The 25666-nt window shown below is 41.0% G+C and overlaps 1 protein-coding gene across 6 annotated transcripts in view; it reads left to right on the top strand.

The window, feature by feature from the left end:
* Fancc (FA complementation group C) overlaps positions 1-25666 on the top strand; it is a 145685-nt gene that overhangs the window by 26421 nt on the left and 93598 nt on the right. For 4 of the 6 annotated variants that reach the window (XM_060380332.1, XM_060380329.1, XM_060380328.1 and 1 more), the window contains exons 2-4: positions 9283-9479; positions 16952-17036; positions 19153-19247. In XM_060380332.1, the coding sequence (XP_060236315.1) occupies positions 9315-9479; positions 16952-17036; positions 19153-19247 (345 nt within the window). In that variant the 5' untranslated portion in view covers positions 9283-9314. Of the gene's footprint in view, positions 1-9282; positions 9480-16951; positions 17037-19152; positions 19248-25666 lie in introns of those variants that run through there. The other 2 variants (XM_060380331.1, XM_060380330.1) reach the window with 2 other exon arrangements.

The following is a 25666-nucleotide window of genomic DNA, read 5'->3' as shown; positions in this document are numbered from 1 at the left end:
AGTGCTGTGTGTACCCATGGTTTCCAGGAACATACTCAGAAAACCAGTTGCTTTGGAGAAGTTCAACTAAAATATGTTTGATTAAATAAAAAACTTGATGAGAACTGGTTTGAGGAGAAAGAGGGTGGCACGTTGCAGTGGCCGTTGTGTCCTCAGGTCTGCTGCAGAGGGGCTGGCCAGCCTTCTCAGGCAGCCTTACTTTTGTTTAAGGCAGCTTCTGTCATTTTAGGTATCATATGAAGACTATAGTGTTTAAATTGGAAAAAAAAACTTTCAAAATTGAAATTTTTCCTTAAAATTCTTTGTCTGAAGCTCAGTTCCCATGACATACAGTTGTGTGACATACCTGTTTCTACAGCTGACAGGAAGAAGGGTAGAAGAACCCCAAGTGTCCACAGTAAAGTCCCTAAGGCCCATTCAAGAGGTTCTCAAGGCAGTGTAAACTCTGCCCTGTCCCTTGAGTGCCTTCCCTGCTTTGCAGTGGAGCAGTCAACAGCTGCAGGCTAGTAGCTAGAGGATGTGGGCTTGTGCATTCTCGTGCTTTAAGGTTTTCTCAGTTTTAATTTGTTATGGTATATACTGCAAAATGAACCCATATAAACCAAAGCTATTTGTGGTTTCTGGAAAAGCTTAGGAGTATAAAAGGGTCTTGAGAACAAAACATTGAAAAATCTCTATTAATGCAGAGTCTTTGCTGGTCTTCGTGAGAGCTAACCTCCGCTAAGATGCTTGGCAGTGACATTCTAGGATAAATGGATTCCTTCAACAGACAAGAAGTATTAGCCTATGGGTACTGGGTGGGCAGCTAGCATATGTGGCACTGTGCTGAGGCACCAGGGCCTGCTCCTTCTCTTGCGTGGCATTAATTACATTCACAGCGTTGTGTGTGTAAACTGTACATGCACACTTGCGGCCATTCTAGGCATTCCCAGCTGCAGTGGTTAGGAAGGTATTGTACATAAATGGTCATAATTAATTTGTAATAACTACCTTAGAATTTCTCCTGCTATTCCAGATACTGCCCTAACTATGCCTAAGAAATAATGGTCAGGATTGAGTGACTTGAAACAACCCTTTATAACATCTGTGAGTAATTATGGTATTCAGCAGAACTTGAAAAGGACTAAGTTCCTCGAATTTCGGTTGAGGGAACTTTTGTAGACTTTGCAGAGTTCAAAGGTATCCACTGACAGGGTAGCCATTTGAAATGTGAAAATGTTGCTCAGCAGTAATTCTAATCTTAAGTTTTAGAACAATGATGGAAAATCATTAGATAGAAGCTGGAAGTAGTTAAACTAGAGGCTGGAGTTACTGGTTGTTGGTTCTAACTCCCCAGCCCAGCACTATTCTGCCTAGGCCTGTGGAACTTTCTGAAGTCTGGCAGCCTTGGTGCTTTTGTATCATTGAGAACTAAACATCAAGAACCTACTGTGATGAGAGACTCACTGGTTCAGAACGGTTCTTTACAGGTACTTACCCTTCTGATTGTGTGTGTGTTTTTGTTTTTAAATTTTAAATTTTTAAATTAAGTTTGTATATTATGTATCTGTCTGGGAAGATACATGTGAGTGTAGGTGCCTGCAGAGGCCAGAAGAGGGCGTCATAGTTTCTGGAACTGGAATTATGGATGGTTGTACTGTACTTCCTGACATGGGCGCTGGGAATTAAACTCAGGTCCTCTTCAAGAAATGCATGTGCTCTAACTGCTGAGTCAGCTCTCCAGCCTCCAAATATTTGTTTTGATTAATTAATTTATTTTTGTAACTAGTACATAAAACATAAACATTGAACGTTTGTTTGTTTTGCCAGCTTCTTACTGAGAAGTGGCTCACATACTTCGTTGCTTTTTATTGCACCCTTCCACCCAGTGATCTGTGCTTGATGAACTCCATGTTCCTTGAGAAGCATATTCTCCAGGAAATGCTGAACACATCTCTTCTCCTAAAGGGCAGAATTCACAAGATGAGGAGGGTGGTGGCTATAAAGTGTTATTTCTGTCACCTGCTACACTTTGACTCCAGGCTACACTATCACTCTATGAGACTTATCTATGAGAATATTTTTGTGCTCTAGGGATCTGACTTTATAAGATGGAGGCAACGAAATGATTGGGCAGTTTATAACTTAGGCAAAGGCAAATCCGGGACTCTGAGCACTGCTTGGACTTAGGCTCTGTACCCTAATGTGCTAAGAAGGAAATTACTGAAGAACTGGAAACTTCTTGGAGCATATGGCACCACTGGTGTTGGCGCAGTCACATGTGTTGTGCAGGACAGTTGGGGAAATTTTAGGATCTCACACCTTATTACTGCCTAAATGAAGGGCACCAACTAGTGTCTCCCTAGGGCTGTGGCACAGACTGGGCATAATTCTTACACACTCAAGGGTTTATCTTGACAGCAGTCAGTTCTACTCTAGGTTTGAGGAACAACCAGGACAATCATGGTAGCAGCTATAGAGCTGAGCTAAGGATCCCAGGAGGAGGGCATGGATTGGTTTTTCCTCTGAGCCAGACTGGGAGAGGAGCTGTTATTTCAGAGAAGGAAAAAGAAGCAGTAAGTGCTGAGACTCTTCACCTGGTTCTGGTTGTTTCAGCATTTTCAGAAATGAGATCAGGTGAAAAAAGAAATAATTTCTGAACAGCTCAATATTGCTTGTTCTGTCTGTCAACACTTTATGTCACAATGCTAACCAACCGTCTGTGGACTTTCCCTTTGCTTCTTCTTACTGCTGGAACAATATTGGTGTAGTAAATGTATGCCTAAGAATTAAAAACTGGGGACAGTAAAATAGACTGAAAGTTTACTTTGGTCTTTGCCAGGGTTGTGAGTGCCGTTCACACACTGTCCAGGAGTGCTCTTCCTCACCTCTGAGGGTACCAGGTTTTTTGATGTTTATGTAACAGTTCAGTTTTACTGGGTTCCAGCTTTGTGTAGTTATTATCATGTCTTGTATATTCTTATGAGATAGTCACTTTTGCTGGACATTTTGCTTAGGAATTCACTTCTGTATCTACAGTGGAAGTCCCTTCATTTTCAGTGCTGCATAGAGTCCTACATGTTACCTGTGCATTGTTTTGATTGGCGGGTGGTTGTCTTCATTGTGTTTATCATAAATAATGCTACTGTGTGTGTTCTGCTAGTATACCATAGTACTTCATATGCTTGTGAGTTTTTGAGGGAAAGTTTGGAATTTGTAGGTATTTGTATTTAATTTACCAAGAAAGGTGTGACAAAAATTTCTGCTAAGGTTGGAATTATTTCTACTTAGGTCTAGGTTGGTGTTGTATTTTCTCTTTTGTGTTTTGTTTTATATTGTTATTAGGTACATGTACATTTCAAATTACTTGTTTCTGATATGTTAAACCTTGAGTCCTTTGTGAGTGTTTGTGTGTGTGTGTGTGTGTAAACATGAGTATGTGGTGTGAGGGGGTTTGGGTGTATGTGTGGTGTTTTGTGTTTGGAGGGTGCATGTATACATGGGCCCATGTACAGTTATGCAGAAGCCAAAGCAAGACCCCATGTGTTCTCCATTGCTCTCTGCCATGTTGCTGTGAGACAGGATCTCTCACTGAACCAAGCTGGACATTTTGTTTGGTTAGCTTGGCTGGCCAATGAGTTCTTGATTTGTTTGCCTCTCTCTGCTGTCCAAAGCTGGAGTTAAAATACTTAGACATGCCTGATTTTGTATGTGAGTTCTGAAAGTACTAGCTGAGATCCTCATGCTTGCAGAGTGAGAATTCTTACTCACTGTCTCTTCATTCCTTCTTTTGGTTTTAGGTAAGTGGTATTTTTTTTTTTTAAATCCTTTCCTTGTCTCCATTATTAGTATTGTTTGTATATATCTTCTGTAATGGCATGTAGGTCATTTAAAAAATCAGAACTGTAATTTTTGATATATTAATTTTATTTGCATATAGTGTTAACTACTAATACGTTTGAGTTTAGGTCTGCCATTTTATTGAGGGCTTATTTATTTTCTGTTTGGTGTTGGAGATTGAAACCAGGCCTCATGTTGAATAGGCAGTCTACAGCTGAGCTGTCCTGGAAGGTGTGCTGTTGACTCAAGTTACCTGTTGAACATTCTTTTCTCCTTTCTATCTTACCCTTTGGGGGGCTGATTATTTTTTTTTTTTTAATTATAAATGGCTTGCTTTGATAATTTGGCAATTATATAACGCCAGTTTTTGATGTCTTTTGTGGATATCCTATAAATTACAATTTGGATTCTTGATTATCAAAACCCATCTCGATCCTTTTCATCCCTTCTTCTGGAACAATGTAAAAGCCTTGGAATTCCTAGCTTCTATGTCTGAAAACTAGTGTGCATATATGCTTTAATATCTGCTTATACTTAAATCCCAAATACTCAGGATATTTTTTTTTGTGAGTATTAATTTTATTTCCCATGATCCTTGGATTTCACCTGGAAATGCTCTTCATTTCCCTGAGGGGCACCCTTAGCCCCAGGGTGGCTTGTGGCTTATTTTCAGTGTCAGAGAGGTTCTAACTGCCCTTTGTTTTCTGGGATAGTGGCAGCTGCCCTAGAGTCCTAGCTTTCCCACTGTTGGGATTTTCCCTGTTGAGTTCTGTATAACTTTTCAGATTTACCTTCCAGGCTTCTTAATTATGTTTTGCCTTAGTTTGACCATGTATGGACTTCTTCCTTCCTTCCTTCCTTCCTTCCTTCCTTCCTTCCTTCCTTCCTTCCTTCCTTCCTTCCTCCCTCCCTCCCTCCCTCCCTCCCTCCCTCCCTCCTTCCTTCCTTCCTTCCTTTCTTCCCTTTTTCTTCTAGCACAGTTTGTAGTGTAGGCTTGGAGTTTTCACCAAACCTACTTTATTTAGGATTCTTAAGTACTTTTACCTCTCTTCCAACCCCCCTGAAACCTTTTGTAGACGATTAGTAGGGAAAAGGGCTGTAGTCCTCTTTTATCTACTTCCTGTTGATTAGGGTCCATGGGTCTTTAGGGGGTTACCAGACTCAGTTGTCAGGATACCAGCAGTCCAGTCCAAAGGCTAACATGGAGTAGCAACATGAAGTCAGTGAAAACCTCAAAACCAAGTTGGATTGCCCGGAGAAGCTCCCTGGAACGTTTCTCTCTGTGAAGTCAAGTGTCAAAGCACAAAGATCAGTGCAGCGATGTCTATCAAAAAAGTGATTTCTCACTCTGTGGTTGGCCTCTATATATGTCCTCTCCTCAAAGTCTTCTCATGGATGTTCTCAGCTGGCTAAAGTCATGCCCCTCACATGAGAGAGCAAAATATCACATGTCCTCTCACAAGCCAACCTATAGCAAAACATCATGTGACAAAATTAAGTCTTTAAAGAAACCAGAAATTTCCACTTCATTGTAGCTTTACCAGTGGCTCCCTGTGTTTTTTATACTTGTCACCTGGTTACTACACTCCATTTGGGTCCAGTTCTTATCCATTGTTGTTTAGTTCTTATTTATGTATTAGATTCCTCTTGCATGTTTTTTGGCTTCATTTACATGTTCTTTATGCATCTGGCAAAGTACTTATAGGAATACTTAAAAACCTAGGGTGACAATATTTTGCTCTATGAGGCCTTGTTACAACTTCCAGGTACCCACAGCACTCAAAATCTGGGACTGTTGTGTCCTTTGCCTTCACAATCAGATTGTCATCCACAGGGAGGAGCTTCACTTCTGGGTCGTTGCTTTTACTCTATTTGCTTTAATTTCATAGGGATAGGCTTGGCCAACTCCCAAGTCTAGCAAGCTTGTCAGGGTGGCAAAACTCATCTAGAGTTTTGCAACCTATGTGCTAGGATTTTTATATCATACTCCTATACTTGTTTTTATATTTAATGTAGACTTATGTAATCGCATTCAGCAGGACCATTGATCTGACTTGTATAGCTTGCCATTTTCTGAATAATAACTGAAATCAGATTTAACTTTAAGTTTGTGTTAAATATATTCTTTATTATTCTTTGCTTTATTACAGCTGTTCTGGTTAGTCAAAAGGCCTTTTAAAGAAGATATATTTTAATTATGTGTATTTGTGTTCATTTGTGCATGTGTGAGTGCAGGTGTCCATGGAGAAGAGGGCATCATATCCCTTCCATATGGATGTTCTGGTGGTTATGAACTCTGACTTGGGTGCTAGGAACCAAACTCTGATCCTGTGGAAGAGCAATACACGCTCTTGACTGCTGAGCCATTTCTCCAGTCCCAGCACCGTTGCTTTCAATATGCAAAGTCTAAAAGATATTTTAAACTAATATAAATACAGCTCTTCCTTCCCAAGGTGTTAATTCACCTATTAGTACATCTAGGCTTAAGACCATGATTTCTGGATATCGCCAGATCCTCTTCTCATCAATTCCTGGAGCCCATGGTGGAAGGAGAGAGCCAATACAGTCTCACATATAGTGACCTTCATATGCAGATGCCCTGTAGGAAAACTGACATGGAAGAATTTCCTCCAAGGTCCTATTGGTAGATAGAGCACATCTGAACAAAGAGCATGAGACCACTCAAAAGAACATCTGACTGCTTCACACAGAAGTGGCTAAGGCTTGAGCCTGAAGTTTTCAAGACAAACCTCCCAAACTGCAAAATAAAGAGAGCAAGGGTGAGAACCAGCACAGAAAGAGCAGAGTAGCAGAGCTAAGAGCTGCATGACTGGAATCCAAGAAGAAAGAAATACGCCGTTATAGTGAGAATTTTGGTTTCTTTAAAAACAAAAACAAAACAAAACAAAACAAAAACCAACAACAACAACAACAACAAAAAACCCCAAAACACAGCAATATATAAGAATATGCTTCTGTTTTAATCCCAGGTATGAGGATATGGGGCTGCTTTGCAGCAGCTGACATGCTTTGCCAGCTGCAGATAATTTTGTGAATATGTGATGTTTGGATTCTGGGAGCTTTTCAGAGGCTATATAAATGCTAGAGCCCCGATAAGATGGGTGGCTGGTTGGTGGATGGATGCTGTTGGTTGCAGTTTGTCAAGTGGTCCATGCAAAGCCTGGCTATGTGTGCCGTGCTGGGGAGCAGAAGAAAGGGAGACCTGACAGTGCAGTGCCTGGACACTCCAGCAAAGAATTGGTGGCCTTTCCCCGCATCAGCTGAGCTGGGTACTTTTTCAAGGAAGCTGTGAAAAAGGAGTGTTAAGTGAGTGTGCACTGCATGTGATTTACACGTACAAAAGTTTTGTGTTTTATAGGGAATGATTTGTAGAGGAACATATGAGACCAGTGTGTATCAGTCCAGGAGGGAGATGGAAGGAATTTGCGAAGTTCTACATTATGTTTTGGGTATGCTTTTTAGATGGTTTTAGTGAGGACAGTGACAGAAGGGGAGGCATGAGGTTTAAGTGTTACAGCTCTGAGGGGAAAGGTTTCCCCAGTACAAGTGTTCCATCTCTGCCAGAAAAGGTATCCTGGCAGTTGGGAGCCAAGGAATACCACAAAGTCACATTTCACCACAAGCCTCACACAAGATTTATTGGGAAAGACACAACTGGTGGCTGCCTTTGCTTGGGTGTGAAGCAGCAAAGAACTGAGCAGGAGGCAGGCCTTATATAGGGTTTTTTGGGGATGGGATGGGATGGAGCTTTCCAACGTGGCCTGGGATTGGTGGGATTCTGTGGCCTGATCTTGGACTTTTTTTTTTTTTCCTTCCTCTGTAGGACAGCTTGTCCAGCGGAGTCCCAAGGGGATGGAGATGGCTGTTGCAGAGTTAGAGTAGTCTGGAGAGGTGGTGGGAGGCTTTGCCACTGAGGCCTCAAGGGGCTTGCACCAGGTCTACAATGCTACCTAAGTGTCTACAATGGCTTCTAAGTGTCATTCGGCTAATGTGCATGTGTTTCCTGTGTTAGTAAGTTTTCTGTTGGTTTCTGATTTGGTTGAGTACTCAGAACTATAAATGCCACTTTCAACGTGCAATCTCTCCATCCAAGTCTCTGTGTTTCAGCTGTCACCTTCAGTTTCTTTGGCTGTCCTGTTTAGGAGAAGGGCCATTTTCCTTTGAGGGTTGGCACCTAGTAGAAGTAATATTTTATAATGATCAGTGCTGCTGAGGTTTGGACTCAGCCTTTACCATTGTGAGTGCAGCCTCTTGAGGTAAGATCTCTGCATGTTACCTTGTCCCAGGGAAGCTCAGGGGTCTGAGAGAAACTACCCTTTTCTACATAGGCACTGGGCACTGGATTGCAGGGGCTTCTGGTGTCCAGGGGCCTATTCTCTAACCCTCCTTTGAAGAGGCGCAAGATGCCCATAACCTCCTTTTGTGTTTCCTTACATTTACTTCAGGGGCAAGAAGTCGGGCCTAGGAGATTTATTTTCTGTCTTTTAATGAGTCCACCACCTAGTAAGTGTGTTTTGTTATGTTTCATGAAAATTGGCTTTTTTTGGTGACTGGATTTTACATGTAAAGCCATGTTTTAAAATTAATTTTTAACCTGTTCTTAACTTGTATGTGTGTGATATGTCGTGAGTGCATACACCCCTTGGAAGTGCATGTCCACCCTGTGTCTTCCTCTCTCTGTTCATTTTTTAAGACAGGGTCTCTCACTGAACATAGAGCACACCCTCTGGGTAAGTTAGTTGGCCAATGAGCTCTAAGAATCTGCCTAGGGTTACAGACATGTCCCAGGAGCCTTGTCCTCAGGCTGCATTGCTCACACTGCCTACCGAGTAGTTCCAAGCTTCCTGGAGCAGTCTTTAATTAAGCAGGTTGCTTAAAGTGATGCATGAGGGATTCATTATTACTTTACTTTTTTTTCCCCTCCCAGAGAGATGAAGAGGAACTGGGAAGGAAATTCATTAGATAGTAGTGCATGGAGGATTTTTTTTTCTTTTTCACCTAAATTAGAAGCCAAGCATGCATAGATAGCATCAGGGTATCACAAGCATTTCTCAGGCATAGACTATTGGTAAACAGGGATGTTTCTGATTTCTCATCATTATGATATGCTAAGGAACTTCACATAAAGGACATTTAAAAATAGCTCAGTCCTAAAGAGATATAAAGTATTATCAGCTGTGCTTTTTGTCCACAATTATTGTGTTTCTGAGAAGGTGAGGGACTTTTAGTAATGACATTACTCATGATAAAAGTTCAGATGTTAGAATCTGAGCTACAGCCGTATGACACATTTAAATGACTCAGACCTGCAGCTTCTTGAGCAGGCTATTTCCATCCTTTGGTGGGTTATGAGTGTGCTGATAGAGGAGCCTGTCCTAACTGCTCCATCTGTTCCCATTCTGAAGACCTGATGATGCTCCCATTTCCTGTGCTGCTTGGCAGGCTGCTGTGAAGGGACACTGCTGTTCTCAGAGATGGCTCAGGACTCTGAAGACCTTGTCTCTGACTATCAATTTTGGCTGCAGAAGCTTTCTGTATGGGAACAGGCCTCCTCCAAAGAAACCCAGCAGGATACCTGTCTCTACCTGTCCCGGTTCCAGGAGTTCCTGAGGCGGATGTATGAAATCTTGAAGGAGATGGTAAGTATCCTGTGACATTAGGGACTCCATCAAGCAAGAATGCTACTTAGACTTTGGGACTTGTGTGATTAACTGGTATTTGTGAGTTAACTGAACTTTCTGATATATGCTGCAGACAAGAACTGCTTTCCTACCTTTTGGTATAGAATAGCATCTTTTTCTTCTTAGCTATTTGAGATTGCCTAGCCAAGAAAGGTAATTCATCCATCCATTCTTGCAGTATTTAGAATTGAATCTGGGGCCTTCTGCATGTTAGGCAAGCCTTCTATCACAAAACTGTATGCTAAACCCAAGCAAATAATTTTTAGATTATTACGTGCCTTTAATGCTCACTGTAGCTAGTAAGTAGGGTTTTCCCTGTGCCTTTCAAACTTTCCAGGGGTTGTTAGATTGTGCTTGCCTCAGCTTCATGTCCAAGTAGGTCCTCCTAAGAGACATTAAGATCTCTTCATCTATGCCAGGTGCGCTTTCGCACTTCTGTAAACCCAATACTTGGGGAGGCAGAGGCAGGCGGATCTCTGTGAGTTCAAAGCCAGCCTGGTCTACAAAGCGAGTTCAGGACAGCCAAGGCTATACAAGGAAACCCTGTCTTGAAAAAACAAAACAAAAATATTTTATAAGTATCATAAATATTTTAAGAGATCTTTCAAATAATAAAATTTTAAGTATCTTTACTTATATAATTTATTGCTTATATTGCCATTTATCTTCGTATTGACATAAGTTGTTTATGGTGTTGACGTTTCTGGTACATGGATGGAAGGGCATCTTGAGGCACAGGAGCCCAGGAACCACACAGCTCTGAGAAGAGGCCTCTTCAGAAATGCTGCAGCTCCCAGTGGAGGGCATCTCCAGCTGAGCTGAAAGCCTCAGGAGCCTCAGCCCCACTCCACTTCTTTTTTTTTTTCTCTTCTTCATTGCTTCTTTTCTTTGCTTCCCATGAGAGCTTTATTGGAGTGATGAATCCAAGAGAGGCTGCCTCTGCTCCTGGGAGTAGGCAGCAGCAAATTGGGCAGACACAGCCCTTATATAGGATTTCTTACAGGGCAGCTTCTAGGGCAGAGATTTCCAGAGTAGGTATTGGTGGGATTTTAATTCCTGAGCTTGGGGAGTTCAAATATTGGTGGGCTTTCCTGTTTAGGGATTGGTGGGTTCTTCTGCTCAGGGATTGGTGGGTTTTTACCTCAAATTAGTATAATTTTGGATGGGTCTTATTGAGGGGCTGGAGATACAACCTTTGTGATTACATTGGCTGGGGATGCTGTTATGACAGAGAGGTCTGGAGGAGGGGCTGGGCTGCTGGAGCTCTTCTGGCAGGGGGCTGGCCACTTTTCTGCCTTGAGGGTTTACAAAAGGAGTCCATGGTAGGTGACCTTTTTGCTATCTGTGTTGGCAAATCTCACCCAAATCCCCTAGATTGCTTATACTAGGCTTTTCCTTTATAACTCCCAGTTATAGAACCCATCCTTAGTAGGGATGTCATGTGAACTTTATAGCTTGATGACCTCTATGCTGTCTCAGTCAGAGACCACACTAGATTTTAGGCCACTAGCTATGGAGCCAACTCTTGGGATCACATGTACTCTGTAAAGGAGTTTCTAAGTAGTCACTCTTGAAGCTTTGCAGTGGAATTGCAGTGATTGTTTCCTGGAAACCTAGAATGGGAATGGTTGTTGCTTGGAAATGTTTTCCCAAATTGTATTGTGTTTTAAATATGTTGACAATGAACTGCCTGGTGTCAGACTGGCTGGGTCTGATCCAGGTTGATAAATTTAATCCGAACCAAGTTTTCTTTTCTCATGTCTTCAAGGTGCATTTCCTTGCCTGGACATCTGCAGGGTCACTTTCATCAAGCTGTTTTGGCTTCCCCACATATGAGCTCAGTAGGGTCTTGCTCTTGAACTTTGTAAAATTAAAAGTATTGGTTTTTCTACACTCTCTTTAGCTCTAGAATAATGACATGGAGACCTATTACACTTATTAATAAGCTTCAGCATTGTAGCTGGGCAGATTCTCAGTTAGCTCAATCTGAATTAACCTGACTAATTCTGACATTGGCCTACTTCCTGAATATGTGCCCCCTTAACTGCCATCTTAGGCTTGTCCTGGCTGCTCCTGCTCCATTCATGTCCTCACGGTGACCTCTCATGGCAACTTTTTCTGGCAACTCCCTCATGGCCACCTTCTGTCTGCTCTTTCCTCTACCTGGGACTCTCCTCTTGGGATTGTTAAGTCCCCCTGCATCTTTTCTGCCTAGCTCTAGGCTGTCCAACTCATTATTAACCAATCAGAGATGATAGAGAACAAATTTTTCACAACATTGAGACAGGAGATGCTTTGATAATAATGACAGTGCCCACATTTGGACTGCAACCAGATCTCTGGGCACAGAAATCAGCATTTGAATACACAGTGCACAAACGGTCTCCTAACATTCCCCCTTTCGTCCACTAAAGGCTCCTTCTCTTACATCAATAAACTATGTATAGTAAGAACAGTTATGAGAACGATCAGGTCATCTTGGAGAAAGTATTCCACTATCTGTCTATCTTGGTGAGTTCAAAGAGCTGTACCTAAATAATTTTTTTATCATAACTTTGATTTATCAACTTATAAACATCTTTAGACCTTAAAACATTATCTTAAATCCTAAACAACTTAAGCTTACTTGTGAGACTGTAACTATCTAGTCATCAGCCCCATCAAAGACCTATGAAGGATAAATATTACCTGAGTAGACAGGCAAAGCAAGCAGCTTCCAAAACTAAAGAAATTAGAGAGACAGCTGGCTTTCTGGATAGTCACCCAAGGTTTCTCTGTACAGTTGGGGCAATATCTTCAGCCTTTTGGCCCAGTGTATGACAGCCTCTTCTGTGAAGCAAGAATTAGGAAAGACTGCTTACTTCATCTTGGTAAAGCTGGGCAGTTAACTTCCCTGCATCCAATTTGTTCACTTTGGATAACATGCTGTCAGCGGTTGAGGCAAGGGCAGCTTCTTGCCTAGTGGCTAGCTCCCCACATTTGAAGCAAACGCCATAAGGAGGGTCATTGATGTCCTTCATCTTCTTTGAAGTAGAATGAGTGTAGTGCCAGGAGCTGACATATCTCATTATCAAAAAAGCCTTTTATTAATAAAACATCTTTAAATGCCTTATTTTGTAGATCTCTGAGGTTTTTTGAAGACCAACTTTCTATCTGTAATATATTTGAGTAGGCAAACATTGCCTCTTTCTAGATAGTTACTATCTTTAACTTTGAGAACATCTACAGGAGGCTAAATAAAGCTTATTTTTGTAATTAACTAACCGAGTACCTAACATGAACATAAGTTTGATTGACTACTAATTTGCATTTCTTAATTATCATAGTTTGTGATAATTATAATAGCAGCTTTCAAGGAGTAGAACTTGACACTACATTTTAAATGAGTTGCATAGGTACACTATCTTATATAAGAGTTTAAACATATACAGTATGTTGTTACAAAAATAACCTTAAATTTGCATTAATATTCAAAGATCCCCTACCAATGTAAAATTGTGACTGATAGAATGCTTTTTAGTTTAAAAGTAGATTCAGTAATATATCCTTTTATTCTACCATTCCTTTATTCCCCCTTTTTTATTTTCATTCCTTTTCTCGCTTTTTCTGCTTAACACTAGATAGGAGAGAAAGAAGGCTAGAGGAAAGAAAAAGAAAGAGAAAAAAGAGATCTCTGAATGTAATCGTTTTAAATTTGTTTTATTCCTGACCAAGACCATTAACAACTTGCAACCAAATCCCCTTAAATGATGACAATCATCTAGTACTCAACTAACTACCAAAACCCACCCACCCCATTTTTGGGGGGAATTGGCCATAGTTCTCTTAAAATTACTTCCTGCTCTCTGGGGTGATGTTCTGTTTGGAGGCCCTAAGAAAACTGGGATATGGGTCAAGTCTTGAGAAAGCTAGCTGTAACATTTGCTGTCTAGTCTCTGTGTGACAGGAAAGTTCAGGACTTAACTGAAGTCCTGGCTGGGACAGTCTTTGAGGCTGGGCCATCTTAGCTAGCCATTTTGAAGTTGTCCTGGATGCAGATTTTTGAGGAGACAGCTATAGAGGCAGTGTGTGACACTGGATTATGTGGGCTACTTGTCTTCTTTGGTATTTGGTCCTTTTACTCAATAAACATATAAACTTTTAAAGGTAATATATATTTCTGCATTAACACATGTATGGAATCTGTAGTGTGCACAAATTAGCTAAAGATGATTCTTTGCTTGTAAGTTTGGATTGTATAACCAAACTGTAATATATAAATTTCCATTATGCCATATGAAAGGATGACATAAAAGTCCTGAGGATTCTGTAGCCAATAAGATTTATTGGCTATGCAGAGATATGTTCTCATGTCTCAGCCGGTCTCAGAGCTGTTCCCATAAAGAGGATCAGCAATTTATGTTACCTGTTTTATTTATTTGTTTTTCTTTCTTTCTGCAGCTGAGCTCTTCAGGAGATCTCCCCTGGTCAAATCTAATTTTATTATTTTTAAAAAATCCATAGATTTTCTTTTCCTGTTGAAACAAAGGCAAAACCTCTTCTCCAATGCAACACATTTCTTGACTTCCATTCTGAAGTTAGCATTTAAAAAATTTAAAGTTATTTGATGTTTCTCTGGGAAATCTCATATCCCCCTTTTGTTCTATGAGCATTTTCTTTAAAATCCTGCTAGATTTTTCTATAATTGCTTGTTCTGTAAGATTGTAAGATATATCTGTAACATTTTCTGTGCCATGATATCTAAAATATGTTGTATTCTAATGGATACATATGTTGAAGCATCATCAGCTTCAATCTGTAAAGGCATCACATCTACTAACTGTGTAATCTCAGAATCAGCCTTTCCAGACTCAGGGAAAACTGACATCTTGAGTGAGTGTCAATTTTATGATGTGTTAGCATATGTACATATCTTAATTTTCCAAACTCTGCAAAATGAAACACATAATCTAGTATGACATTGCTCAAGGATACCATCATTGAACAGAATCTGTATTCTTAATTCAGCATATAGAGTCTGATTATGTTGGCTTATTGCTGAAGCTCTTGTTTTAACTATATATGGCTTTAAGTTTTCTATTTGACATTCTGGTCCTATGCATTTAATCCATTTTAGACTTTGTTTCACCTGAGACAATGTTCCAGTTCCTAGGAGCTTTGTAGATATCCTTTGAAGTGGCCAAGTTGGATTCCAGGAATCTTGTGAAATTTTTGTTACATCTGCTGCTGTATCCACTAAGCCTTCAAGTTCGTCAAACTATAGTTTTAACTTTGGTTTCTTATTCATAGCAGTTTGCCAAAATACTTGTTTTCTGGTCTCTCCTGAGTTTTCTGCTTTATCTTTTGAAGCTGTTCTGACTTTGATGACTAATGCCTGTATATAGAGCAGTGCTGTTTATTGTTCTGTGGATGAGTTTCTTTCCTGCTGATCTGAAATAGCCAACTTAAATTTATCTCCTAGGCCATTTCTCGACAAGGGATCACCTTGCTTGCTCCTTGTTGATATATATTCATTAGTACATTGCCACCCTTTGCCACACCTTCTGCATACTACAGAAGGCTGGGACACCTTCTGTTTGGATTATCTCTAGAAAACACATTGTTTCTAGGAGTGTCTTGCCTACAATTCCTTTTCAAGTGACTTTGCTTGCAACAATTAAAACATTTGACAAGTTGGCTTTTCTTTAGAAACTACTTTTCCTATTAAAGTTGCATCCTTAAATTTTTTGAAATCTAGCATTTCTATGGAATGCCAACTAAATTCTTCATAACTTTGAGAGTGACCACTGGTTTGCTGGCACTTGTCGTATAGTAACCAGATAAGTTAATGTTGATTTTCTAACAACCTTTGTCTGACTTTCTTTATTTTCATTATGTGGTGGCACAGTAGGCTCTGGTCTTAGTTCCTCTGTCTCTTAATATCTTTTTTATTTTTATTTATATTTTTTTTCTAATTTTCCTTCTAAGGCTTCTCTCCACTTTTTATATTTCTCCTTTTCTTATAAAAGCCCTTTTCTCTGAGAAGGCCCCAAAAGTCTATTATGGTCATTCAGGCTGGAATAAGAAATATCAATGTGGTAATAATCATAATCAGTAATGTGCCAATCTCAGTTAAGCCATGTGTTTCTTTCTTCTGTGTCTATTTTCAAGTCATCTAATGTGGTGTTCTATAGGAACCAAAAGCTCTATGTTACTGTTTTTTTTTTCCTTTTACGTGTTTTATTCCTTTTAATTTTATTAAACTCAAATCATATCTGATTTTTTAAATAACCAGTCTCTTTATCATTTAAGCATAATTTCAAACATTATTTCCTTATCAGAAGTTTGGCTGTGTTCAGATTTCTTCTTTTCTGTTTGTGTCTGGCTTCTGTGTCTAGTGCTGCAGCTCACCCCTGGCCATCCACTCACAGGGAAGGGATGGTTCTGGTGTTCCACCAGAGAAACCATAGCCTCTATAGTTTGGGACCCATCCCTAGGCTGGTGTGCACTCTGCTGCCTGTCCTGGACCTTTGGGCCCTGCTGCTGTGCTGGGCTGAGCCAATCCTTCTGACCTTTGCCCACTCTGGGAAGGTGGTGGCAGTGGCTGCTTCCCACTGCCTCAGCCACTGGGAAGCAGCTGGTCACAAATGGGCTGTGGGTGCCTGCCATGTGTAGCTTATGGATTCTATCACCTAACTCTGGCTGGAGCCACTACGTGCAGCAGTATGTGCCCACAAGCTGTCATGCTCCCGCCATTTGCCTGGGCCCACATGTCACCTCAGGCTGTGCTGCTGCTTGCCTTCCCATGAGAGCCAGGCTGGTGCTTGTGCCTAACCACCGTTCACAGGTCCTATTGTGCCTGTGGCCCCAGACCACAGCTGGTGGCCTGTGCCTCCTACCAAGGAGTTGGCTTGTGAGAGCAGCTGACTGATGGGGGGCCTTTTTTAATACTCAGTAAAACTTACAGTGTGAAGAGGTGGGTATTAATCACCACTGCTGTTCATACTCTTCTTCAATCTATATTGTGTTTAAATGAAATTGTCTTTCCTGGGCTGGGCAATCCCAGCACTTAGGAGGCAGAGGCAGGCAGATCCCTGTGAGTTTGAGGCCAGCATGTGAGTTCCAGGACAGCTAGGGCTATATAGATAGACCCTGTCTCAAATAACAGCAACAACAAAGAAATAGTCTTTTCTGACTATTAGATTTGTGCAAAATACCCTTAACTTTCTGATAAAATTTAAATGACCTAATTATGTCATACTGAGTTTTTAAGGATGAAGTATAAGTTAATCTTTGAATTACATACCTAGAGCTTTTCTCTGATCTCTTCCTGTATACTTTCTAAAATAGGATGCCCAGGAGCACTCAGGCTCCCTTGAGGAATTGTGTTGCTCAGTTGAGTTTCATAGTACTCTTTTAATTATCATGACATATGGTTGTTGTTGTCACAGGATTCTGATGCAATTCTGGAAAGGTTCCCCACAGTTGGTCAACTGTTGGCAAAAACTTGCTGGAATCCTCTCATCTTAGCACATGGTAAGAGTTGCAACACACAAACACCTAATGGCAGTTTTTTTTCTCTCTGTACCTTTAACAAAGCATAGGGATATAAATTGTAACTTTTTTATGTTTCCCTGGGACAGTTTACTAGGTATATGCATCTGTCCATGCTTCTGTATGTTGCAGGCAAACACACACGTCCACACAGGCTCATGCTTGTGGGCCCGTAGGAAAGAAAGCAAGGCTTCTTTCAGAGAAACACCTCATGATTTAAACACCAGTGTTTGTCTATAGTCACTTTTATTACCTATTTTAAATTCTCTATAGTTAAACTCGATGCTAATGCTACCCAGTTAATTGTTTCATAGTTTCATGTTAACTCATGTACTATTGCCTGTATTATGAGTACATATCTTTTTGATGGAAAGAGTCATTTGGTCAGGCTGAGAAGCAAGAGTGAGAGGGTGGAGGAAGATGAAGGTGAAGGGTGAGTACGCCTTCCTCAGTGACACTTTTGTAGTGCACACACTGTCTTTCCTGTAGCCTGGGGCTGTGGCTCTCCTTGCCAGCAGACTTAGGCTAAGAACCAGAGCTTCTCATGCTCACCATGAACATCTGTTCCTGTAACTAGAACCTCAAACAACCAGCTTAAAATAGTCTTCATCATCTCAGAAAATTGCTGTTTTATACTTTTAAACTGAGGATTAAAGTATAAAGAGTGTGTAGCCTTTATCTGGAATTTCAGTTCAAGATACCAAAAAGTGACCTATTTGGCAGCGAATGTATGTTGGCACATTTCTCTTTCCTTTTGCTCATTGTTAGAATTCAAATATGTGCCAAGATGAGATGGTGGGTCCTATTGGATCTTAGGAAGTTTCTTATATTGCTGAAGTGCCTTCCACCCTGTGGGATGCCCAATTCCAACCTAGGGGCCTCTGGGGAGGAAGCTCCTGGCCATCCCTGTGTGGAATGCTAATGGCACTTAGGTAGCCAGCAGTGGCTTCCTTACATCTGTGAACCATGGTAACACAGTGTGCTGTGTGCTTCTTAGCCAGTGGTCCATCTCAGTGCATTACTCTGAGCAAAGTCTGGGAGAACATCCCCAGCTCCTCTTGTCTTCTTTATGAGAGAAAAGTGATAGACTGTTGAACTAAGTCTGTAGGATCACTCGGCACACAGGGGAGGAGGTGGCCCATCTTTTGATTCTTTGCAGTTTAAGTTTCATAAACTACCATTGCTATCTCCCTTTTTTGAAACTGCTTTGTAACACTTCACATTCTTTACAGTGAAGCGTATTGGAATGTTTGCTGCTCATGTTTTCCTATTTACGCCAGGTGAAGTAGAGCCATCATATTCTACTCTGAGGTATCAGTTTGGCCTGAGGAAGTCTTTGAAAGTTATGAGTCTGGAAATTAATGTGTGTTAGGCAAGAATGTACCTCCTGGTGCTTTATTTAAGCTCATGGGGAAAAATGGATGCTACTCAGAATGACCCTGTTGAGTGTATTTAGAGTTATTAATTACTGAGGAAGTATAAGCTTAATAATTGTCACCGGAAGAAAAATGGGCCTAAAAATTATGAAGGGATGGGTGCTCTCAGTGAATACAGAGATATCCTGTAGGTCGTCCTATCCTGTGCCTTTGATAGCAAAGCCATTGGAAGCTCTGTAAGCCATTGGAGGCTGAAAGGTGAACTCTGGGTGACTTTGAGGATGCTGCAGGGCTGGGTATGTCTACTTCTCCTCACTCCCATTACAGGGTTTGCATTGCTGTGTCTAGCCTGCATACTAACAGCTACAATTTATAGGTTAATTGTGCTGTAAGTCTCTATCTGTAACAGATATGACCATTAGAAACAGAGACAGATAGTAATTGTTTTGCCATAAAAAGATTGAAATTACTGATGTTTGAAATGTGAAATTAGAAACATTTTGAAGAGGCCAACACTTTTAGCTCTTTCCATCACTCTTGTTTGGCTTTAAAAACTGCTGCTGTTTCAGAAAAAGAGTTGACCACACAAGAGCTGGACAGTGAGCCGAACCCACAAATAGGAAAGCCTCGGCCCAGCCTGTTGTTTGAAGTTTCCTTAGTATGTTCTTTAAGTTTTTTTCTCATTTGATAAAGTCTGCTCATTTTAGTTTTATTTTCTGCAGATGAAAGCCAAAAAATTCTAATATGGTGCTTATGTTGTCTGATGAACAAAGTACCACGGACCCCTGGAGAGTCAGAACTTAACTCATGGATCCGGGTAAGAGAGTAAAGTTTCATCTGCCTTGCTCTGACTTCAGTTGGTGATTTAAAGCACTGTTCCCCCCAACACACACACCTTTTTCCCCTTTATTGGCTCAGTTTTGTGATATTTTAAGGCAGTGGTTTTCAACCTGTAGGTCACGCACGACCCTTTGAACACGGATCACATATCAGATATCCTACAAATCAGATATTTACATTATGATTCATAAGAATAGCAAAGTTACAGTTATGAAGTGGCAGTGAAGTAATTTTATGGTTGGGGTCAGCCATAACATGAACTGTATGAAAGGGTCACAGCATTAAGAAGGTTGAGAAATGGCTTAACGTGTTGTCTTTTACTGTTAGGTTTTTGCTGAGCGTTGAGCTATCCAGAAGATTTCAGGTTTGCTTAGTTATAAATTCCTGCAATACTGCTCCTTATGATGAACCTCCCATTGCTGACACCACCACATGCTGAGTGGTTTTAAGAAATACTTGGTAATGATTAAAAGAATGTACTGGGTTTTCTTCCAGCTGTTGCTGGAAGCACTGCTTCTCCCTGCCAGCATAGTTTAAACCCTTACATAATTGTTCTCTGAGAATGGCTCTGCTTCTCAGAGTCTCTTTTGTAGTAAGCATGAGTTTAGAAGTACATGTAGAGGGGCTGGAGAGATGACTCAGTGGTTAAGAGCACTGGCTACTACCAAAAAGGACCCAGGTTAAATTCCCAGCACCCACATGGTAGTTCACAATTGTCTGTAACTCCAGTTCTAGGGCACCCATGGCATCAAGCATGCATGAGGTTCACATATGTAGGCAAAATTCCCATAGACATAAAATAAAAATAAAAAACCAAGTACCCATGAAGCCAGCCCTGCTTTTGCACCCCAAAGTTGATGCCTAGGACACTGCTGCTCATGCTGTCATTAATCATGGCAGCTACCCAGAAACCAGATGGTTTTTGGTTTCTTCCTGTGTTTGTTTCTTCTGGAATGGCATACACAATCTGGTCAGCTATTTTGGCTGCTTTCTGTTGCTTCCACTCGGTGCCACAGCCTGTGAACTTGATGATGCAATACCACCAGAGTCAATAGTTGTTCATGTGGTTTCCATCAGCCATTGAGGGCTATGAAATCGCCCAGGTGGATTGGTCTATTGATGGCTACTGATACATCGCCTGTACTCCTTTTCATGTGTCCTTTATTTCAGACAAAATTGGTAGCAGTGATGAGAAAATACAGTACTGTACTGTAGATTGGAACAGAAGTTACACAAGGAGTTAAAAGGATTAGAAAAGAGAAGGAATGAGTACAAAATTTAGTTTGGAGGAAAATTCATTTAGGGGGCTGAAGAAAGGAACTGATAAATGGAGTTAGAGGGGGAAAGCTATAGAAATAGAATACTACCTCGTCTTTAATAGAATAATGTGTTGTCTTTACTTTTTGGATTGTAATGTTTTATAGAATATCTGCTACTTTAAGAACAATTACTTAGTGTGCAGGTTTGCATTGGCTAGTTCATTAAGCTGTAAAGAAGCCCATCTAATAAAGTATTTCTACGGTAGTTGAATTAAGTTTGTATGCTTTACATATGGCTTTATTAGCCTATTTAAAAATTTCTAGCCCTATATTTTATTTTGTGGTATTTTCATTCTTTAATGCCTGGGTAAGTGAGTACTGAGACATACTTAAATTAACACTAATGCAGGAAGGTAAAATTCAAACAGTTTCTTCCACTAGAGACCTGAGACTGGTGACCACGCCACTGTAGAGTAGACATGGGTTGTCAGTAGAGCATTGTTGGTAGGTGTGATGGTGGACCAAAGGGGGATACTAGCTTAGACTTGGAGGGTGGAGACATTACCTGAGGAAGGTGGCTATGAGTGCAGGGAATATCTAGGAGTGTCAACATAGAGAATGTGCAAAGCATGGCGGGAGAGAGCAGACCCAGGAAGCTGCTGGTGCTTGCAGATACCTGCAGTTTGGCATTCTTAGAGTGTGCTAACCATGAAGTTGGAAGAACAAGCAAACAACAGCTGTTAAATTGATTTTCTTCCTTCCTTCCTTTTTTCCTTCCTTCCTTCCCTACTTGCTTCCTTCTTTGAATTAAAGGCAGTAGGAAACACTAGCATATTTCAACAGAAATCACAGGATGGGTGTTACTTTCGGAAACTTAACAGTGAGAGAAAGTTGATGTGGAAAACGGAAGGCAGCCCTTGTGACCAAGGGGAGAAATTAAGAGTCCTGATCAAAATCAAGATGATAGGAAGCTGTATTAGATTTTGTCACATATGGTGAATATGCAGATTAAGTATAGGTGTGTTTGGGGTGGACAAGGCACACATAGAGTAAGTGAACATCAGGAGGGCAGGCTGATTAATGGAGAGGAGTTGAGAGTGAGTAGTGACTGGGAGCACATTAGTGGAAATGATTTCAGCAAGACCACCCTGAGAGCAGGGGAGTCCTCATAGGTTTTGGGCACTAAAGAGACAGTGGAAGGAAATTTGGTTTCAGGGTTAGAGAGAGAAAGGCCACAGCACTGACAAATGATGTATGTGTGTGGGTTCTTCCTGGTAGTGCTCTATGCTGCACTGCAGTGAGAGACATGTGTACTGCCTGTAAAATGTTAGCATTTACAGGACTGCTGAAGAACTATGTATAAACTAGGTGACATTAACTTGAAAGTTATTACTGATCCAGAAGCCAATTATTTCAACAGTTAGTATAAAATTACTGGGATTATTTCTCATTGTTTTATAATGTATTTTGAACACTTACATTTACATATTTTATTATAATTCAGACACTAAATTTTAGTTGGAAATTTATCAGTCTTTGTTTATAGTTTATAAAATTCACAATATGAAAAAGTAAGTTCATATATTCAAGTTATTTAAAAAGACTTACCACTATCGAGTAACAGTTTAAAAAATTATTAAAATTAATGGAGTTGAATGTCCTGTGCTTGACTGTCCTGTTGCATTGCCATGCTCAGCAGCTGGATTGTCTGCAGGCTCGGTGCTAGTCAGCTGAAGACATTTGAGTGGAAAGATGGGAGGCCCTGCCTGCATATGCCTATAAAGGAAAAACCTTTCTGCAACCAGGCTTCATAAGAGATGGGAAACAGCTAATCCCTATGGACTGTGAAATGATGGGAAGTCATGAGATAAGAAAAATACTAGTCACTCTTTCAAGAAACCTAGTGCCGAAGAAAGGAGGAAGGGGTGGCAGTCTCAGAGCTGCTCAGTGGGAATGAGAAGGTCTTGAGGGCACTTCAGACTGTTATTAGGTAGTGCTGAAAGTATCAGAGACCTGGACAAGTCTTCTCTCCTCTTGTACAAGGCAAGCCTGTTTTGATGTAGAAATGTGAATAGACTGAAATGATTCTTAGGAATAATACTATTGGCTGAAGTCTCAGCAATCTGAAGCTATAGAATGTGCCTGTCAATACTTACATGGTCTCATAAATGCAACATGATAGAACGAGAGATTTAAAACCCAGTAACATGGAGCCAGTTACTGGGTTTTAAATCACTAATACATTGAAACTGTTTTACTTTTTCTTAGAGGTGGTAGGTTTGTTTTTTTGTGCCTGTGTATGTGCATGTTCCTAAGGTACAAACACATGTGGAGGTCAGAGGTCAATCCCAGGTGTTGGTCTTTAAGGGCTGCCTACCTTGTTTGTTGAGGCAGTGTCTCTCAGTGGCCTGGCACTTGGAATCTGTCCATGTCCATCTTTTCAGAATCTTTTCCACCTTGCTCAGCCTTGTTAGCTAGGTTCTGGTGAAACTCAATTTTTATGTTGTTGGCATACTTTTTAACAAAAGTACTTTTGTTTACATTTCTTAACCTTTTTCTCCCTACTCCACCCCAATCCCTTCCAATACCTCAACACCAGGTAGGAGAGAGAAAGGGTTAGTGGGAGAGGGGGCGCAGTTCTTAGCTGCTTCCTGCTAGTCAGGATCAGCAGGTTCCTTGGAGCCAGCCCAATCCTCGTTTAAGGTGATCTCCAACTTCTTATCTCACAACAGCAACCAGGAGCAGCAAGGGGAAGCAAAAACAGCATTGTTCTTTCTCTGAGCTCCACACTGTGCTCTGGCATTTATTCTCTCCAGATTTAAACTGTCTGCAGCTGGCAAAGATCTCCTCTCAGAGCTCTCATGAAGCAAATAGTCTGCTGCTATGGACAATCTGAATCACTTCCAAATCCTATATCTGGGACCAAAACAAAAACATGTTTATATCCACAACAAGCAGCTTTAGCAAAATAGCTGGGCAGGTACCATTTAAACTAATTTTCTAAGCTAGTCTGGCTACTACTACTAAGCTGTCTGGCTGCTTCCCAACTGCATTCCCCATGTTACTTGCCAATAAGTCATCTTGTCTGGGCTGGATCTGCTCCATTAGGCTACCTTCTCTCTTCTCTCGACTTCCTAGTACCTACCAGAGATCCCCAGCCTGGAAACCGAAGCTCTTCCTACCTCTCTTCTGCCCAGATACAGGCTCCAGCCTTTCTATATTAGCCAATCAGTGATAATAAGGGAGCAAAATTTACACAATATTATTTGGTATATGTGAGAATGTACTTGTCTGGACAGCAACCTGATCTTGGGGGCCAGTATTTAGCATTTGAATACACAGCAGCACCAGACCAACCCCCAGCAGTATTCTAGAGCATTACAAGTGGCATTAAAACTTCTAAACTCAGTAATAGAAGATAGCAGAGGCTCTCATCACATGTCTTTGTGTTTTCTGCAGACAGAACATAAACTTCAGGTGTCTAGCTGTATAGTACAGCCGCATGGGGAAGTGCTGATGTGCAAGGTAGTGCAACAGTGGCTAGGGGAAACCAGAAGGACCCTACTTTAGGATTTCAGGGAAAATGGATTTCTTACACTAAGTACTTGCTGCAGTGGGGCATGTCTCCTGAGGGGCTACGGCTGGAAAGAGAGCTCCCTTCTCTGGCAGAGAGTCCAACACCATCATACTGGAGCCACACTGCAGCTGGTGCTGAAATGAAGCTCTCTGCCCTTTCCAGCATGTTCATAAAGTTCTTAACTTGGAGGATATTTAAAAATTATTTTCCTAATATTTTATGTGGGGAATAGCATGCCATGGCACATGTGGAGCTTAGAGGAAAATTTGAGGAAGTAAGTTCTTTCTTTTTACCATTGTAGGTCCCATATTAAACTCTGGTACTCGACTTGTGTAGCAAGTCTTTTTACCCACTGAGCCCTCTCCCTGCCTTGGGAGATGCTTTAAGAAGGATCCTGTCCTACTTCTTAGGAGATCAGAGGCCTCTGCATTGTTATTATTATTTTATTTTGACCTTTTGACTTTTTAAAAAATTTATTCATTTTTATATTAATCACAGGTTATTTACTTTGTATCCCAGCTGTAGCCCCTTCCTCCATTCCCTCCCAATCTCACCCTCCCTCCCTCATCTTCTCCCTTCCCCTTTCCAAGTCCAGTAATAGGGGAGGATCTCCTTCCCTTCTGTCTGGCCCTAGCTTATCAGGTGTCTTCAGGACTGGCTGCAATGTCCTCTTCTGTGGCCTAGCAGGGCTGCTCCTCCCTTGGGGGGGAGGGGTCAAAGAGCTCACATTGAGTTCACATCAGAAATAGTCCCTGTTCCCCTTACTAGAGAACCCATTTGGACACTGAGCTACCATGAGCTATATCTGAGCAGGGGTTCTAGGTTATATTCATACATGGTCCTTGGTTAGAGAACCAGTCTCATGAAAGACCCCTATGCCCATATTTGGTCCTTGTGGCTCTCCTGTCCTCTCCAGGTCTTACTAACTCCCCCTTCTATCATATGCTTTCTTGCACTCTGCTGAAGGTTTGGTTATGAGTCTTAATATCTGCTTTGATACATTGCTAGGTAGAGTCTTTCAGAGGCCCTCTGTGGTAGGCTCCTGTCCTGTTACTTGTTTTCTCCTACATCCAATGTCCATCCCATTTGTCTTTCTAAGTGAGGATTGGTCATCTTACCCGGAGTCCTCTTTCTTGTTTATCTTCTTTAGATGTATAGATTTCAGTATGTTTATCTTATCTTATAGGTCTATATAAGTGAGTATATACCATGTGTGTCTTTCTGCTTTTGGGCTACCTCACTGAGGATGATCAGTTTCTAGGTCCCACCATTTGCCTGAAAATGTCACGATTTCCTCGTTTTTAATTGCTGAGTAGTATTCCATTGTGTAAAAGTACCACAATTTCTGTATCTATACCTCAACTGAGGGACATCTGGGTTGTTTCCAGGTTCTGGCTATTACAAATAAAGCTGCTACAAACATGGTTGAGCAAATGTCCTTGTTGTATACTTGAGCATCTTTTGGATATATGCCTGCGAGTGGTATAACTGGATCTTGAGGAATCACTATTCTTATTTGTCTGAGAAAGCGCCAGATTGCTTTCCAAAGTGGTTGTACAA

Source organism: Meriones unguiculatus, chromosome 3 (assembly GCF_030254825.1).
Source record: "Meriones unguiculatus strain TT.TT164.6M chromosome 3, Bangor_MerUng_6.1, whole genome shotgun sequence".
Lineage (NCBI taxonomy): Eukaryota > Metazoa > Chordata > Mammalia > Rodentia > Muridae > Meriones > Meriones unguiculatus.
Note: the sequence above shows the minus strand (reverse complement) of the source record. Positions and strands in the feature narration are given on the sequence as shown.